This window comes from Pavona decussata, unplaced genomic scaffold, assembly GCF_977016875.1.
Source record: "Pavona decussata unplaced genomic scaffold, jaPavDecu1.1 SCAFFOLD_193, whole genome shotgun sequence".
NCBI classification, from domain to species: Eukaryota; Metazoa; Cnidaria; class Anthozoa; order Scleractinia; family Agariciidae; genus Pavona; species Pavona decussata.
In genome coordinates this window covers 1,127,464-1,145,898 of record NW_028145602.1, presented here as the reverse complement: position 1 = coordinate 1,145,898, position 18,435 = coordinate 1,127,464, and the positions used below count along the sequence as shown (strand labels likewise).

Genomic DNA, 18,435 nt, shown 5'->3' with positions numbered 1-18,435 from the left:
TGCTATGTCGGAGGACAATGGCCAAGGGTGAAAGATTGTCAGACAAATGAACAGTTGGCAAAGAATCGACAGACGTAAGTCATCCACTGAAACAAGTTTGATCACATACAAGCACATGGCTAAACAGAGCAGCAAATCAATTTAAATTTTTAACTTGTAAGCTAGCCCTATCTCGAACGGCAGGGAGCGGATTCTGCCCGCGGCGGCTTTGAACCTGAATAGTTTTGAATATTAGAGCAAACGCCCTTGAAACTTCAGGACTTTTTCAGAAATTTATCTGAGAAAAATTTTATGCGGTCGCTTGGTATTCTTTGCCTTTAATGTTGCCATGGCAACCGATTTTTGACAGAAAGTTTGAAAGTTTTTTTTTAAGAAAATGGAAAATGCCTTTTAGCATAGGGTTAAAAAAAAAAACAATCATTTTCACTATAAGCACTTTGCTAGCATTAGTTAACAGTGCCTACTTTGTACATCTGTGAGGAAGGTCATGCAGGTCTTCATGCTTTTTATACTCTCCGGAGTCCCCAGCAGACCATGTTCACCTGGCTCCACCAGTATGTAGAATGTTGTACCATTAGAGGTGGTTAGAATTTCCTCAATGGACGGTGGAGTTTTCTGCAAAACACACAGAAAATGATATATCAGCAACAGCAGTCTCGTCATCATCATCATCATCAGCATCATCATCAGCATCATCATCATCATCATCATTGTCATCGTTATCATCTCACCATCACCAACAGCACAATCAACATCATTAGTATCATCACCATCATTATCATCATGGTTATTAAAAACTGGATCATTTTATAATGTCATTTCAGGGATTTGATTGGCTTAGTAGCCATGGTATATGATTCCTTATACCATGCACGAGAAATGAAAACCATTAAATTGTCTTCTGGTTGTTCTTGCAAAACGAAATCAGCAAGATCTAGTCAAACTTTCTTAATTCTTTTTAATAAAACAATTATTCCACTCGCACTTGTTGGATATGAAATGTTTATGGCTATGATATCATCTCATATCCAACAAGCGCAAGTGGAATAATTGTTAATTATCATCGTCATCATCATCATCACCAACGCTATTATCACAACAATCACATTCATCCTTCATCAACTACGACATAATGCTATTCGATTAACTGCTCGAAGTTTTATGAAGCATCACCTTCATTGTCCTTACTTCTTTTTTCTTTAGCTTGCTCTGCTCTTGTTTTGCTGATCTGCTTTCCTTTTTCTTTACCTTGGTCCCCGACTACAGAAAAAAATGAGCAAGTTATGTAAAGTACTGATTTGAAACTGATACCGGTGATCTTTGACTAAATTTGACCGGTTTTTATTTTAATCGCAATTAACATGAACATACTTACATTTTTATACTACAAAAAACAAAATACATGCATGAAATTACAGGCCTACACTCGTTACATACTATACAGCTAACACTAACGGAGGTGCCGACGATTACAATAGCCTCCCGAAAATGGATACCCTTAGGGCCAGAAAAAGTGTCCGCTTAACAGAGGTTTCCGCTCATGGGAGGCTAAAAATGTAGTGTTTGTATGTAGCTGAGAACATGACCAAGTGTCCGCTTACGAGAGGTGTCCGTTAGCGGAGGTTCGACTGTACGGTGAAAGTTATGATTAATTACACACACACAGCATTCTCTACATACTTGTACTATATATTTAATATAAACATAAATGACAGGTTGGTCGACTACTTGTAGCCTGTTGCAGGTGTTCAGATAGTGAAGAGAGGCGCGAAGTAAATTGCGATGCGTGCCGCGAATAATTAAAGCGAGGAGCGTGAATAAACGAGAAGGGTTCTTCTCGCTTTTATTGTTCGTTCAAAAACTCATTTATAATTCATAAGCCCATTGACCTATCAAATGGTCGATAATACATCATGTGCAGTAACTTTATATCGATAAACCTCCTCTTTAGTAGCATGCAGTATTTTTCTCTTAAATGCTAATTTCCAACGTTCACAAAAAGCATCATTGTTATGAACTCACTTGACACACGCTTTTCCAGGAATGTATTTGAAGCCGTTCAAAAGACTCGCAGCACGTGTTTTATCGGGTCTAAAACCACTGGGCTGCGCCTCGTGGTTTGAAACCCGATAAAACACTGCTGCTCGTTTTACTTCGCACCGCAATTTTCTTTGCGCCGGTCACCACTTTCTGAACGCCTGGCACAGGCTAGGTACTCGGAATAAGCAATTGTTAATTCGTTAATTGTTCATATTGTACTCTGTGTCACCTAAGGTTTTTTCAAAAAAGGATTGTTAATTTGACTGAATTTGCTGTATCTAATCAGGGTCTGTTACTATACTCACCATTGATGGTTTTCGATCCACTTGAAAATAATTGCATACTTCACCGTCGTATTTTATCAGTTCCTCGTGTACTAATTCAGGGTACGAACACGCAGTGTCCATTTGCTGACTGTGGAAATCATTGTACCTGGAGAGACAATATGTATGTTTTATTTCTCTTTATTCATCTCCACATCAAAACAGCAATAAATATTGACAAAAAAAAAGTAAAAATAGTGTAAATGTAACGGAGAGGGGGCAAGAAATAGTTTTACTAATACTTAACACTTAATGTACAAAGATGGTCAAATTTTTGCTTTTTTTAGACGGCGACTAGTGTGTTTCTTCTCTTCGTTCACTTTTCTATTTTCCATAATTGTACCGTCGCTTTGCGCGTGTGATGTGAGGAAAAAAGTAGGATTGCTCGCAGTCTAGCTTTTTGTAAGGGAGAATTTTCTTTTAAAGAAAACGAAAGAACATTAAAGCTGATGTATAACATGGCATGCAAAACGTGGATGAAGCTCACTCAAGATGCAAAATGCCAAGGCGAGAGAAGAGAAATATATTTATCCGGTATAGCTATAAAGATCGTGGGTTACCATTTTCAAAATCAATTACAAAACTAACAAAAATTGTTTTGGGGCTAGGAATATCAAGTTTATTGAACAAGTGCAAGTAAATAAGTCGAATAAGCTGATAAATCGACTTCGTTTTACGCGACTGACACGTAACAGTCTGTTATGACTGAAAAAACCTGATCGAATTGGAATTTGAAAATGTTGGTTTTTGAGGAGAAGGGAATACCGGAGTACCCGGAGAAAAATCCTGTCAGAGCAAGGACAAGAACCAACAACAATTACTTGTCCCGATTACGTGGAAAACGTTTTCAATACAAAAACAACACGACTACTAATTCCTTTACCATAAAAGCTGTAAGCACCCTGGGGACTTACTTATCGTTTTACTTACAGTTGTTTGATCTCATCCAGACCTGCTAAAGCCTTTTTCAAGCTGTCCTTTAACGCCTAAAAAAATGGACATGTTATGTTAACGTTCGTACTACGTGGTAACACTAGCAGCCACGTTTACTTCAAAATGCTTTCTTCAGAAAAGCAAACTATACCTGTTCAGATGAATCCTGCCTCATTTTGTCCATAATGATGTCCAGGTTAGCTTCCTTTACCTATAAAAGTAAGGCCACAAACGTTGTTGCCTTATAAAGGTTTGTTTCACAGAAAGGCAAATATTTTTTTAAAGTTTACTTTGCGATCAATTTTTTTTTTCTGATAGCCACCACTATCAACCTCCACTTCTGTAATTATTGTTAATTATGTTTTATACTGACCTCCTGTACATTGTATATGGATTAAATGCGATGTATCTTCCAAGCGATAAAAGAGAAGTACGCTCGCAACAAATAAGTACAAAAGAGATCGCTCACTTAAGATGCCATATTGCCGAATTTGCTTCGCTTTTTGCGTTAATTACACGTACTTGCGCCTAGGATAACTAAAACAGAATCCCGTTGCGGGCCACCTTAAAACTTAACCTATCGCAATGACAGCCTCATCAAAGGCCGCTATAAAGCCCAATGACAAGCCCAACGACAAGCATCAATTCCACCTAAGTTTCAAGTTTATTTTTTGCCACAATAAAAAGAATTTCAAGACAGTGTAATAATAATAAAATAAAGGTGGCGAGGAAGCCCATGAGAAACCAGAAGGTTTTTAAATAATGGACTCCCTCTATTATATATATTAACAGATTAATGTCAGAGTAAAATAGAACAAAGCTAAGACATCAATTCAAATTTATTACATGTCATATATCTATACTCTCGGTCACGTAGTTGTCATTAGTATGGCAGAGTACAAGGCATTATTTTACCCCCCCCCCCCCACCCCCTAAAAAAAAAAAACGATTTAACAACCGATTCGGCGACAATTGTATGTTCTCACCTGGTTCGAGCCGTCGTGGTCTCGTCGATTCTTTTCCAGTTGCTCCTAGAGAAAGAAAACATTTGAGGTAGGAAAATAAATGAATAAGAATTTAGAGGACGCCACTACCAAGAACACATAAAAATAAAATAGACAAGTTATAACTAGTACTTTTTCTCTCTCTCGAAATAACCTCTTAAAAAAATTATCAGCGATAACTTCCAGACAACAGAGAGATTGAGATTCGCGTTTGAGCAAACGGCAAACGTGAGATTCAAGTTTATGTTTTCTTGAAATAATTAATACATAGATGAGAATAGTGCAAAATAATTCTGACCTTTCATGATAACATAAAACTACCCAATTTTACTAAGAAACTGAAAACAAAGAGCAGCAAATATAAGGTAAACATGGTCACGTGATCGTTTCTGCCGTTTTCCGTAAACATTATTCTAAATCTCTCTAATAAGTCAAAAGAATTCCAAATCAAAACCAACACAACACTTCCTAGCGGAAACAGGTTGTGTATCACACATGAACCTGATGAATGACCCAGCTCGGCTCCAGATTCGTCTCTCACATCTGACAACTGTAAGGAAGGTCGTGGGTCCGATTCCTGTCAGGGAATTTTCTTTGTACCACGCTTGTGGCTTGATGAATATTGAACCATTTTCATTTCATGAACGAGCATCCTTCTTCTCTCTTCATCACCAAACAGTACACTTTCAAGATTGCTTATCCCGGCAATGCGCAACACCTATGAACTTAGTAAATGACCGAGCTCGCAATAGGTCTCCCTAGCGTTCAGCGATTAAAGGTGGGGGTTGGGGGGGGGGGGGGGGGGAGTGCATCTGTGCAAGATCACGGGTTCCATTTCCGTCATGGACTCAGATTTTCTCTTTGACCCATGATATGCCAAATACACGTTGACATGTACTTGTCACAAAGCAAATGTACGAACACAAGCTTAAAAATACCTTGAAATAAACAAATAGGCGCCCCGAGTTGCCTTGAACCCAATCTCGTACCCAGAGTCCTCAGGCTTTTTGGTCAGCGGGTGGGCGCCAGGAGAACTCTGGGGACTTCGAAAAAATCAAATTTTTTGATTGGCTGTTCCGTAACGGTTTCCATTGTTTTACCCTGGTTTTACCGCAGAAATCCTGCGGTAATAAAATTCGAAGTCCCCAGAGTCTCTCCTGGCGACTAACCGCTGGCTTAAGAGCCTGAGGACTCTGGGTACGAGATTGCCTTGAACCTCGATATGAAAACGAGGCTAAGGGCAAGTGTTTATTATGGAAATTAGTTTTATTCATATACAAACAAAACTAATTTGCAAACGGAAAGCTTTGCACTTAGCCTCGCTTTCATAATGAGGTTCACAGTAACTCGGAAATGGCCTATTATGTGCGTTTCCATATTCTTATAAAGTAATTAAACGATGAAATAAATACACACCTGTAGCTTTCTTTCTTGCCGAGCCAGGCCGATTTCATGTAAGTCCCATAAATGAGCAGCTCCTTGTACAAACTTGAACAATGACTTGATCATCATCTCATGATAACTCGTCAGGTTTTCCAACGAGCGCTGCAACAGTAAATGGTTAAATACATAACAATTCGTACCTTTATACCCTATATAGCGCTAATTCTCTACCAAAGTTCAAAAGTGCAAAGATAAGATAAAAGATACTAGCGTAAAAAACAGGCACCTGATGCACATAGCGTTAGATATATATATAAAGGTAAGCGGGGGGGGGGAGGGGGTTCTCTGCATGTGTCCCATATTTTGTGAAGTAATTTCTCTTGCGCTGTCGCGGATAATTCGGCTTAAGGTCCAATAACGAGTATGGAAAACACAACAGAACGCCAGAAAGAAAAGAACAGTTGCAGAAAACTTCACTCTAGGAGGGTTATCCGGCTGAAACGTGTAAGTAGTAACGCGCACTCACAGCGTACTTATATTCACTTTTGCTCAGTACATGTGCCATATATGAAAAACTCGCTGTTTTAAACAAGCGCAAATACTTACGCGGAAACGCCGTCAGTTAAAGCGATTTCATTGGTTTATTAGATTTTAATTCACTTTCCAAATATGGTACATATAAGATTAAACATTCGCACGCCTCTGAAGAAAAGAAAATATATGGGAGCTGCACGTTTTAACCCCTCGGTATTTTTGGTTGACGTTAATGACATCTTGACAACCACATGACGTCATCTGCTCAGTACCGTTTGACAAATTAGCCACTTTGTTCAGTCTGCTGTTTATCAGTTCTGCTGTTGCCCTTGTAAGACGAAGGTAAGTTAGCTTTCCACAGTGAGACACAGGGAACTCATCCTTGATGCAATTAACACATTTCAATGAAGTCCGCATCTTCTTAAAGGCATAGAAATCCTTAGTGTCTTCACAAGAAATAATGTGAAACTTTCTAAAGCAAATGAGAGCACTTTGGTTTATAAATCACCAGTGGACATGTACGTGGAGAGGAACAAAATCACCTGAAAGTCGCTTTAAGACACCTAACAAGCCAGGCCTAAAATGTATGCGTCCTTTAGATGCATCGACCGTTTTTCAAGTCCCAGATAAACTGGCCAAAAGTCATACAGTCAACACCGAGGAGTGAATTACGCAACATACTGTAATATTCGATTATCTGAAACATACATTGTATGACGCGTCTGAGATGGAATTTCTAAATTAGGCCTTATCCAGAAAATTTATGTCTCCCCACGTTATGTCGACAATAAGTGACGAAGTACTGGCCTATGGTGGAGCATAACCAAAAGGATTCACAAGCATCGACATTTACCTCCATTTTGTCGATCTCGTGTTCAAATTTCGTCTGCTTTTCACCAACGAGTGGCAGAAACGATTCATTCATCACCTGAACGGAAAGGGAAATAATTTACTTCAAAATAACAGGAACTAGATTAAACGAAAAATTCATGTTAGTCAATAATATCGGTTACACTGTAAGTATAAGTAAGGAAACCGTAAACAGTTACCCTGGGGTACCAGAGGGCTCTTTTGTCTCATGCCATCCCGCCCCTAAAAAAAAAGTCCCTTCAATAAATAAGCCTTGGGCTTCTTTAGGGAATTTTACGGTGCAGTGCACGTGCAGAACACAACTAATAAATGAAAGAGATGTCACACAGATGGATCCAGCTTGAAATTAATTAAATTTTAGTGAGATTTAATCAGGATTTAAACTCGTCCGTTAAATCCAAGCGAAGCATCAAGCGGGGAATGAAGCAAAAACTAGCAATAATGTTAACAGTACATGTACGTAACACTGTATCACCTCTTCAGTTCTAACAGCATCGAGAATGCCTCCTGAACAGAAATGCTCCTGTAAAGAAACAAAAAGAGTCGGTTTTTTTGTAGGACGGGGACACCCGCGTCGTTGTTGTTGCATACAGTGTATAAGCATGACGGAAGACGGCCAGCTGGTAGTCACAAAGAAGAAGAAGAATTTGTTGCTGTTGTCGTTGTTTTACATGGCAATGTCTTAATTTCATGTTGGTGATATTATACTTAACAATTATTCCACGAGCGCGTTGGATACAAGATGATAGATCATCGCGTAGCGCCGAGTTGGCTATGTAATGTTTAAACACGAGCAGCAGTGTTTTATCGGGATTTAAAACCACGAGGCGCAGTCGAGTGGTCTTAGACATGATAAAACAGGTGCTGCAAGTTTTTTTTAACGGCTTCAAAAACATTCCCGGAAAAGGGTGTGTCAAGAGAGTTCATAACAATGATGCTTTTGTGAACGTTGGAAATAAGCATACGAGAAAAACATTAAAGACCGCATACTAATAAGGAGGAGGTTTTATCGGGTTTTAAAACCACTGCACGTGATGTTTTATCGCCCATTTGATTGGTCAATGGGCTTATGAATTATTAATGAGTTTCTGAAAATCATCTCATATCCAACAGGCGCGAGTGGAATAATTGTTCTAGTAAAAACAACCACGAAAATTCTCGCTGATTGAGTGATATTTTCTTTTTCCCCTGACGCGTACCCTTACCATATTTAGGGGCATGGTATAATGGCTCATAAACGCTAAACCAATCCAAACTCTGCAACTACTTTACCCAAATACATATATTAAATATAAACAAAGAAACAATACAATGATTGCTTCACTCAGTCGCAGGAGTGCTCGATGGAAAAACATGCAGAGCGAAATATAAATTTAAGATTCAAAATGTAACACAGTTATTCTACGCAGCCAATCAGAAGCAAGATCGCTCCGACCGCCCTCCTTAAATTATAACTCTACAAACTCCAACGGTACAGTCTGATGATCGCTTAGTGCGTGAAACTAGAGTAACTGTGTTACATTTTCTATCTTAAATTTATATTTATATTAAATATTTAAATATACTAATTTCAACGTTTTCTATTATTGAAAAACTTTCATCACACCTTAACATTGTCAATCTCCTCCATACACTGATCAATAACTCGTTCATACTCAGCCTGGATCACGTCTTTGTATCTGGCGTGAACCTCCTCTAAAAAGCACAAAATTCATAAATGTGGAGACGTTTAGTTCCTCACTTGACTACTGTCTCGCACACAAAATTCCACCATATCAAGCTGTTTTACGATTACTGATAAAGATCCAGAAAGAAATGGCCTCGGTTTCGGCGTTATTTATACATTTCAGTGCTCCTAAACTACCAAACTATTATAGCATGTCCACAAATTACCGTTTTGCAGAGGTTACACCGAACCACAAAGGGCCTGCACGTAGTATAACAGCACCCACGTCTCTACAGAGGGCAGTGAAATCTGTGCTAGGGTTCGGACCATCTCCGCTAAATTATACGGTCTCCCACCCAGCGGTTATTTGGGTCGCAGGTCACATCCTTCAACGCTTATGTAGGAAGCTTTAACAACGACGACGGCGACAGCAACGAGAACGCCAAAAAAGAAATGGGCTTGTAAACCAAAACAACAACTCTGCAAGTGCATTACACTTTTTGGTACATTTCTTTGCCGTCACTGCACGACTAGGACGTGACATTTCCTGATGGGACGTTTTATGGAGCACGTAAACACACGACGACCACATTTTCTTTCTACTAAACTTGGGTGCGGTCTCCAAGAATTCATCTCCAGGAAATTTCACCTACATTTGGCATTTAAAACGAATTGGAATAACCGCGGCGATGTTTAAAAAATAGTAACGTTTTTGCTGCCATTGCCGGCCGTCGTCGTTGTTATCTCCCTAGTCTGTTTTGACTGGCGGGGAAGGGCGCCGAGATGCGTTGCGTGACATCCCAAAGAATGGATGCTTAGGAGATTATAAATCATATCCGTTTATAGCTAGTGTTCTTACCAAGCTGGCGGCATGAGTCTGTAAGCGCAGTGTTCCACTGATACACAGCAGACTTGGTCGCGTTAGGAGGTTTCATATTCCTGTTGAGAAAAGACGCCACAAAACAGATCCAACATTTTTCACAAATATATTTGCACCTTCTTTTTCCAATGCAATACCGATGCCAATATAAGGACGCCAGATAGTACAAAAAGGGTACACAACACTATATAGAGGGGTTCTTCAATCCCGCCATCCCGGACAAAATTTTCTCTCAATCCCGTAATCTCGAACGCTGTTATAGCCCAATCCCGATCCCGGCCCGGTCACGTCATAATTTTTTTTCAAGCCCCTTACCTCGACGAAAAAAGGCATTTTCAGTTGGATGTAAATTCCCACTGCAAATCTGAGCAACTGATCTTGGTCACCAAGAAATTAGCTCAGTGTAAGATTATTTCTTCTATTTCTTTCCACCGTAACGACGACATCGTTCATTTAAGGACCGGGTGCCTACTAATACCAAATTATATTTGCGCGGTTTACGGTGAAAGCAGATCTTAGCAGGGGCTATGGAAATCCAGAAAAAAAATTGGGGGTAACCACGCATTTTTCAGAGATAATTAAGCAACAATAATTAAAAAAAAAGGCAGTAAAATACAAAGCAATGTATGGCGATTTTTCCATATTGAAGCTTTATTATCTCTGAAAAATCTGAAAAACTCATGGTTACTCCCAGTTTTCTTTTTGGATACCAAAAGCACTTGCTAAGTCCTGTTTTCTCAGCATAGTTTTAAACCGCGCAAAAATATCTCTGTATTAGTAAGCATCACCCATAGGAAACCCGGGTATCTCGAGATGGGCAGAACGTATGCGCAGTAACAAAAGTAGGCACCGTCCTTAAGACGTTAAGACGTCTTCAAAGTTTTCCGCCAATCACGTCAGTCAATAAGTCAGTTAACAATTTATTTTTAGAGCTTGTTCTTTTTCCTTTTTCTTTTTCTTCTCTAAATTGAATGGCGAGGGCTGCCTTTCTTATCACGTTGATCCTTGGAAAACTTTTCAGTCAGGGATAATGGCCATCAAAGTCTGAAGAGCATTGCTACTCACGTACCACAACGTGGGACTGCAACAGATCTTTGAAAAGGTGACAGGCCAAACATGACTCCCGCTGGTTGCTTAATGTACCTTAGACTTCTGGATTAAGTGCTTTCCTGAGTACGTTTCTGAGAGATTTCCCTTTTCGATCAGAATGTGGTGAGATCTGTCTGTCGACCTTTAGATTTTGATCACGAAGGAAACTACTCAAATTTATCGAATGGAGGTTTTTTCATCATTCGGAGCCATTTAAATTAGTTCCTTTACGGCCATTGTGCACGCTAGCTCTGCGGCATTTGTTTGGGCTTATCGGCTCAAGTTAACTGCAAGTTCTCAGGGAGCACTGAAGAAATTTTATCTGCAGAAACATAGGACCCGTTAACTTCTTTTCTCGTCCAGGACGGTGACAACTAGATTTTCATTGTACGTTTTCGACACCGGACTTCCCGGATCTCGATTGTTTAGAATAACATTTCCCGCTTCCCGCGTCGTAAAATCATCAAATCCCGCGTCCCGTACCTAATTTTTATCCCGAATATCGTCGCTCTTTTCCGCTAAAATCCCGAATCCCGACCTTTAAAAAAGCCAAATCCCGGATCCCGAAAAACCTATTGGGGACCCTCTATAAAATAAATGTACAATAGCGCACATTAAAATTTCTAAAAAAACTTAATAAGTAAAGGTTAAGTTACAAATAGACAAGTGAAAAGAAACGATAAAACCGAACAACGTTTCGGAGTCCTCATGACGCCATTATCAAGTTCGAAGTGATAGGAATAAATAAAGTCAATGTCAGAAATAGTTCAGCAAAAAATTAACATAATGTCTGAATATATAATGTCACGCAAATAGTTTAGCTTGAATTGAGTCCGATTGGACATTGAGAGATGGTGTTAACTCTCTAATTAGCAACATTTCGTAAACTAAGCAATCGCACTTATTCATGCACTTCTTCAGGACAGAAAAACATCTGTCAAGGTCTTTAGGGACATTACGGTGTTTGTTAAGAAGATGCTTGCCAATGGAAGAAGATTGGTATTTATGCTCGACCACGCGCGCATTGAGACAGTAGAAAAAGCAGGAACTGAGGTACACGAGCTCCCTAGAATAATAAATAAATAATATACTTAATTATCCTGTCCACGAAAGGGGCTTTTCAGGGACAATGAAACAAACGGGAAGAAACAACTCCAGATAGTGGACAGAGCGCGACTTCATTGAACCAAGTACCTCCAGATTACAAGTCTGACGCCCTAACCACTCGACCATGCTGCCTCCCATAGAATGCATGTAAGTACGCTATCATCTCTTTTTTTTTTTTTTTGCTTTTAGACAAATATTTTCTATGGCGATATAACTGTAGATGAACCAGCAAGCAGAATTAGTCACTAACAATTAGCCCCAAAATCCCATTAAGGACGGTGCCTGCTTTTATTACTGCGCATACGTTCTGCGCATCTCGAAATACTCGGGTTTCCCATGGGTGGTGCCTACTAATATGGGGATATTAATTTTTTGCGCAGTTTAAAACTATGCAGAGAAAGCAGAACTTAGCAAGTGCTTTTGGTATCCAAAAAAAAAATTGGGGGTAACCATGCATTTTTCAGAGATAATAAAGCTTCAATGTGGAAAAAACGTCATAGCCATACATCGCTTTGTCTTTTACTGCTTTTTTGAATTATTGTTGCTTAATTATCTCTGGAAACTGTGTTGTTACCCCCAATTTTCTTTTTGGATTCCAATAGCCCTTGCTAAAATCTGCTTTTACTGCATAGTCATAAAACGCACAAAAATACTTCTGTATTAGTAGGCACCGTCCTTAAATCATTTTTATAATTATGTTTTAATACACATACCTCAGTGATTCCAGGAGATCCACTCTTTTCTTGTTTAGAGCATTCTGTTCTGCGGTGAACAGTTCAAACTTTCTTCTTAGTTCAGGTGGGTCTTTGATCGATGAACTCTTCATAAAGTCACTAAAACATGTATGAAAAATAGATTTTCCGATTGGTTGAAAGCAAAAAAAATAATAATAATAAAAAAAATGGCATTCAGATGATCCATGATCCTGCCATGATGGTTCAGTTTGTTCAGATAATCACAATTTCAACAACCCTTCATACCTTTGGTTCTTTGCAAAAGAGGAATGAGATGCAAGCCAGCTTTGAAGACTGTAGTCCCCGCTTATAGTTTTTTTCACTAGAATATGTACACTACAATGTAACATGTACATGTACTTGAACTTCCCTAGAACTTTCCTAGAATTTAGAATTACAATTGGACATTTTAGAGAAATCGGGATCTACAATAATACAGAAAGTCCAGATATCTGATAATCAAGGCTTGTTCAAAGCAGTTATTTAAGTGGAGCTTGCGATAACAGCCAGGTGGCCAACATCTGAAAAACGTTTTACCTGAATTTCTCAATTGCCACTTTGCACTTCAGCACTCTCCAGTCCTCTACCCGCTTTTGCCAGGAAATGTAACACTGCCTCTCACGTTCTACATCAGCTTTTAATTCAGAAACATTTCAAATTAAAGACAACATATAAATGCTATTCAAAACAGTCATACATGTAAGGACTGGACTTTACGTTCACCTGCTCCTCACCCCCACCCCCTTCACATAAAAATGCCTCACATTCCGCAACACAAAGCTAGTGCAGTGTAGCGATTGCTATGGACATCTCAAGTGAACAAAGGATGGATTTCCACAGTCATATTTCTACCTTGCACAAATTTCCAGACTTAATTCTTCAACATGGCCCCTTACAAGCTGCGTCCCTTCTTTTAATCAATTATTAACATGTGCAAAGGGGTCAGCATTGGTCATTTCTTATGTGAAAAGGGCCCACCAAAATGAATAAAGGCTATGGTCTCTTCTGATAGCCCCCCACCCCTATCCTGACCCAATGGCTTCCATTTTAAGCCCCCCACCCCACCCCTATAAGAAGGAACATGGCATCTTCTATTACTATTAAGCCCCACAGCCCCTGAAAGAGACCCTTGGATGGTATTTTCTGTAGCCCCACCACCCCCTAAAAGAGACCAATGGCATACTACCGTATATGTAGCTCTTTTCTTTAACTCACCACTCAGCAGGTTAGAGGTGAGGTCAGCATAAGCCCTTCTGTTCATCAGGATAGTGGAGTTGACTCGCTGGGCTTCCCTCTCAAGTAATCTGTGCACATCAGGTGGCATCAAATGTGCTACCCTTTCCAGAATTTTGTTGAAGCCTTTAAGGGTCTCACGAATCTATTGCAAGAAAAATAAAGAAATATAAAATTTATCTGCAGTGTACATGTGTACAATGAGATAACTCACTAAAACGACAACGATTTTCATGCCCAGAAACAATCCACTCAAATAATTATTTAAGGCTAATAAATGTGTTTCAAAAATACACAGAAATGGAAATGACAAGAAGAAGTTGAGGAAATGTCTGACTAGTTTTCCATCATTTTATTCACACACTTCAATGTATGTTTAGAAATAAGAATTAGCCAAATAAATTGCTATTTTTTTTTTTTTGTTTTGTTGTAAAAGGACACACTATTAAAAATCATCTTATCCGGAAAATTGGCTTTTGAACCCCCGTCTTCCACCTCCCAGGCCTTGAATTCTAATCATCTTCATTTGATATCTATCAGAGATATTTTCAGGAATTATTTAAACAATATTAATACAAACTATTATCATAATGACTGCACCTTTTACAGTATGTCATGGATGTTGAGGAATTATACTTGAGGTAAAAACTTCAAGATAGTAGATACCAAACCATTAAAATTAATATATGAAATTTTAGCTTGTCCCAGATACTTAATCAATAAATAAATTTTATCATGATGGTAAAAGTTAAGACAAGAAAGACCTGTCAATTAAAAGCTTAAATCGTAGCAAAACTACCAGGTTTGCTCCCTGGATTGTATTTGAGGTCAAACATTCAGGAAGAAGGTAGATGTCAGACCATGTATAAATATTATGTCCAATTTACCACCAGAAAGTAAATTTAAGGGTAAAATAATATAGAGACAAAGAAACACAGTGCAAAATAATGTAAACACACCAGGTTTGCTCTGTCATTTTCCACCTGATCCAGAGTGGAATCTAGCTCTGCAATCCACGTCTGACGCTCGTTAGAATGCTCTGCAATACTCTGCCACAGTGCCTCTAGGTCAGCTAAAGTATGAAGCAGCAGGTCCTACAACAAATACAGGTATGTTGTACATGTAGTTTCTTTTTTTACACAAGAAGAAGTTTAAAAGAACGATGGCCATTGACACTTGCAATTTCCATGCAGTCAGTGGTAAAGGCAAAACTTTGTTTTTTTTTGGGGGGGGGGGGGGGGGGGGGGGGAGAGGACAGGGGAAAATATTTAAAGGGAGTGCCAAGATTGAAACTTTTTCAAAATGGAAAAGATTCTGTTGCTGCAGGTCCTATTTTGGGGGGAGCACGGATGACACAGTGATCAGGGCACTTGCTTCCTACATCATCATGTTAACCAATGTGGCGTCAGAGTTCAAACCCGGAGTTGATGCTATTATATGGGCAGAGTTTGTCGTTGGTTCTCTTTCAGTTGCTCCAAGGGTTTCTTCTCCAGGTTCTCCTGTTTCCAATTCCAATTCAACCAGAACCACTCTGCTGGAATGTGCCCTTGAAATTCCCATTTGTTTATTTTTGTTATTTAGAAAGGGGAGGAGGGGGGGGGGGGCTAAGGGTCCCAAAGGCCACTCCTCTAGATGAACTTTTAATTCATTATCTTAAAGTGTAAGCAGACTGTAGTACACTATGTACAATTAGTCATTCACTAAATGAAGAAGGTTCAGAGGCATTTGGGACAGCCTGCAAGGCTTTTGCCTAAGAAAATTTTCAAGGAGCCCGCAAGGTCAAATGCTGAGGAGGAGAAGTTAAGGATCCCAACATGTGAAGTGTTAGGAGCTGCTGCCAAAACTTAAGATGATTTTCTTAGGTGCCCCAGGCTACCACACTCCTGTTAGGCAGCAGCCTTGGCCTGTTAATTAAAACTTGAGGCATTTTTGCTAAGCAGTTTTTTTCCCTTGACATACTGTTGAGCCTCGCGTAAATTGACACCCTTGGGGCCAGCAAAAGTGTCTGCTTATGGGAAGTTAAAAGTGTAGGGTCAGTTGTTAAAAGACAGTTTAGACGGTGTTAACAAAACAATGACTTTGTTCTAAACCATTTTCAATCTTGCCAATATTCATATATTAACATGTTCTGCTCCTGAGGGTAACGCTCACATCCCAGACTAGAAAACTATTTAATATCTACAAACAGATTTGGAGGCCCACTGATTGTCTTAAGCCGCGGCCTAAATTACATATAGACTCTGTTTAAATAATTGGCTTGCGGTGTTTGTATGTAGCTGAGAACATGACCAAGTGTCCGCTTACGAGAGGTGTCTGCCTACAGGAGGTGTCCATTAGTGGAGGTTCGACTGTAAGTGTTAATGTGCATTGTTAAAGTAGACACCTACAAATAACCTTCCCTGAAAGTAAATCAAAAGAGAAGGATCAAGGGAATGGGGGCTAAAAAAGACCCAGCCAGGTGTACACTCTAAAGCCGCGGCTACACAAGCGACTTTTTGCTCGCACAGGTGTTGCGATTTTTTCAAATTTTGTTGCATCGCCAGCGCAAGAGGGTGGCTACATGAGTGACAATTTTCTAGCGAGTTTGGCGACAAATTGAAAGCCACGCGAATCGCATACTTCAAGAGACCTGGCCACTGTAAACAACCTTTGGACAACGATATTGTTTTATCCACTATTTGCATTCTTCTTCTTGATGATGATAAAAAGCAAACGAAGGAAGGAGAAAAGAAAAGGTCAGCGTGGGTATGTCCGTGGCTCGCAAGGAGAAAGGAACAGGGATTTTACCATCAACTTCTGATGGAAATTTCATTGGTTTAATGCTCTTTAGTCGCATCACAAGCGCGGGCAAAAAGTTGCAGGGTGGCTACAGGAGCGACTATCTCTATGATTTTGTCGCGAAAATTTCAATTCTAGCAACTTTTATCTTGCGATTTTTCCACCTGTCGTGTCGCCAGTTCGAGGGTGGCTACACGTGCGATTTTCGTCTCGCGCTGGTGACGCGACAAAATTTGAAAAAATCGTATCACCTGCGCAAGCAAAAAATCGCTTGTGTAGCCGTGGCTTAAAGGTCCCTTGGTTAGTTCCTTGGTTTATGTACTACTGAGGAGGTCAGGCAAGTGTCAACAACCCATATGGGAAAAGAGAGAGGACTTACCCTCTCTTGATATATAATGTAGTCTCCTAATGCAAATTATTCGTATTTTAAAAAAAATCTTTGGTGTAGCTACTGATTACAGTAATAACACTTACATCATCACTTTCTATAGTCTTAAGCAGTTGCTCAATTTCTGGAAACAAAAGAATTTATTAATAAATTAGCAGTTACTAAATAGCTGCAATTAATTTCAATGAATCTTAAATGTTATATGTTGCTTTAATGGGTAATTAGTCATGCAAGCACGACCTTTTTTTCTTTTTGCTAAATTTCCATTTACGCTGTAGAGTGATTTGATTCTCACAAATGGCACTTATTGCCATTACCTTGAAGCTTTGTAGTTTTCATATGTCTGGAAAATCCCAGACGACTGGGGATTTCACTGTTTCCTGACCGTCCGTGATTTTGCCGGGATATCAGGAAATCACCAGACATCTGTCCCAGATTTGATGTCTTCATTGGTGACAGATACCATTTTAATTTGTCGGGGGGAAGTGGGGAACTGGAGAGAAGCATTTATTTAGGGGATTGGTAACAAGCTAAACTGTTGCCGATGTCCCTGACAGTACCAATTTGAGTTGTCATATGTCTGGAATGATCATCGACCATTGCAGAAATCTGGAACGCGTAGTGAAAATAGAAACACTCCTGATTTGTCTGCAACCATCCCAGATGGGGATGTCTACTGTTTCCAGTTTTCATAAGTCGGACAAGTCTGGGACAGTCGGGAAACAGTGAAATCCCGATTATCTGGGATTTTCCCGACATATGAAAACTAGGCTTAAGGGGATTGAGACGCTATTCAGAATTTGCAGTGTGGGTGTAGTATGCATATAATTTTCACTAATTTTTATGTAACTAGTTTACAGATTCACAAATTCTTTAAAGAGCTTAATTTACTAAACTCACCTTTATCATTTTCTAGTAAAAGCTCTTTCAAATTCTCACAGGATTCAAGGATGCGAGGCTCCAGTTCCTGGAAAAAAGTTTAAAGCCCTTGGTATATGCTTTAAAAATCCAAGGTGACATACCAGGTATAATTATTATTGTTACTGTACTCAAATGAAATAAGACAATGTCCTGCTAGAATCCTAGGGAATATTTTAATGAACGAAGAGGGGCTTTAGTTTGTACAGTAAGTTTTCCATTACAACAAAACTCAACAGTAAAAGATGAGCACATTTTCAGGGGATTGGGAGTGGACTATACACTGTAAAATGTTAAATGTTTATTTTTTTGTTGTGTAAACATAGTCACTCATACATGTACCATTCACATGTCTTAGCACTAAGAGGTAATATTTTATAAAGTAAGAAACTTACGGCATTTATAACCCCAAATTCCTGATACATATCCTCCAGGTAGGATTCATGCCTTAAATTAGAAAAAAAAAGTTCACACAAGATAAAGTTAGCATCAATCTTAAGTTTGTCTGTTTATCTCCTGCACTTTTAAAAACATTGATTGATGCAGTCAAAAATT

The 18,435-nt window shown here is 39.2% G+C and overlaps 1 protein-coding gene across 1 annotated transcript in view; it reads right to left on the bottom strand.

The window, feature by feature from the left end:
• The window catches only part of LOC146461936 (coiled-coil domain-containing protein 180-like), a 47,247-nt gene that overhangs the window by 27,017 nt on the left and 1,795 nt on the right, over positions 1–18,435 (bottom strand). Inside the window, exons 5-22 of the mRNA XM_085086332.1 lie at positions 18,276–18,327; positions 17,863–17,929; positions 17,049–17,086; positions 14,756–14,890; positions 13,779–13,941; positions 13,101–13,197; positions 12,543–12,662; positions 9,613–9,692; positions 8,694–8,782; positions 7,563–7,610; positions 7,071–7,145; positions 5,717–5,845; positions 4,283–4,327; positions 3,448–3,507; positions 3,294–3,349; positions 2,346–2,472; positions 1,189–1,260; positions 465–615 (exon numbers count right to left, since the gene is read on the bottom strand). Of these exons, the coding sequence (XP_084942458.1) occupies positions 465–615; positions 1,189–1,260; positions 2,346–2,472; positions 3,294–3,349; positions 3,448–3,507; positions 4,283–4,327; positions 5,717–5,845; positions 7,071–7,145; positions 7,563–7,610; positions 8,694–8,782; positions 9,613–9,692; positions 12,543–12,662; positions 13,101–13,197; positions 13,779–13,941; positions 14,756–14,890; positions 17,049–17,086; positions 17,863–17,929; positions 18,276–18,327 (1,604 nt within the window). The remainder of the gene's footprint in view (positions 1–464; positions 616–1,188; positions 1,261–2,345; positions 2,473–3,293; positions 3,350–3,447; positions 3,508–4,282; positions 4,328–5,716; positions 5,846–7,070; positions 7,146–7,562; positions 7,611–8,693; positions 8,783–9,612; positions 9,693–12,542; positions 12,663–13,100; positions 13,198–13,778; positions 13,942–14,755; positions 14,891–17,048; positions 17,087–17,862; positions 17,930–18,275; positions 18,328–18,435) is intronic.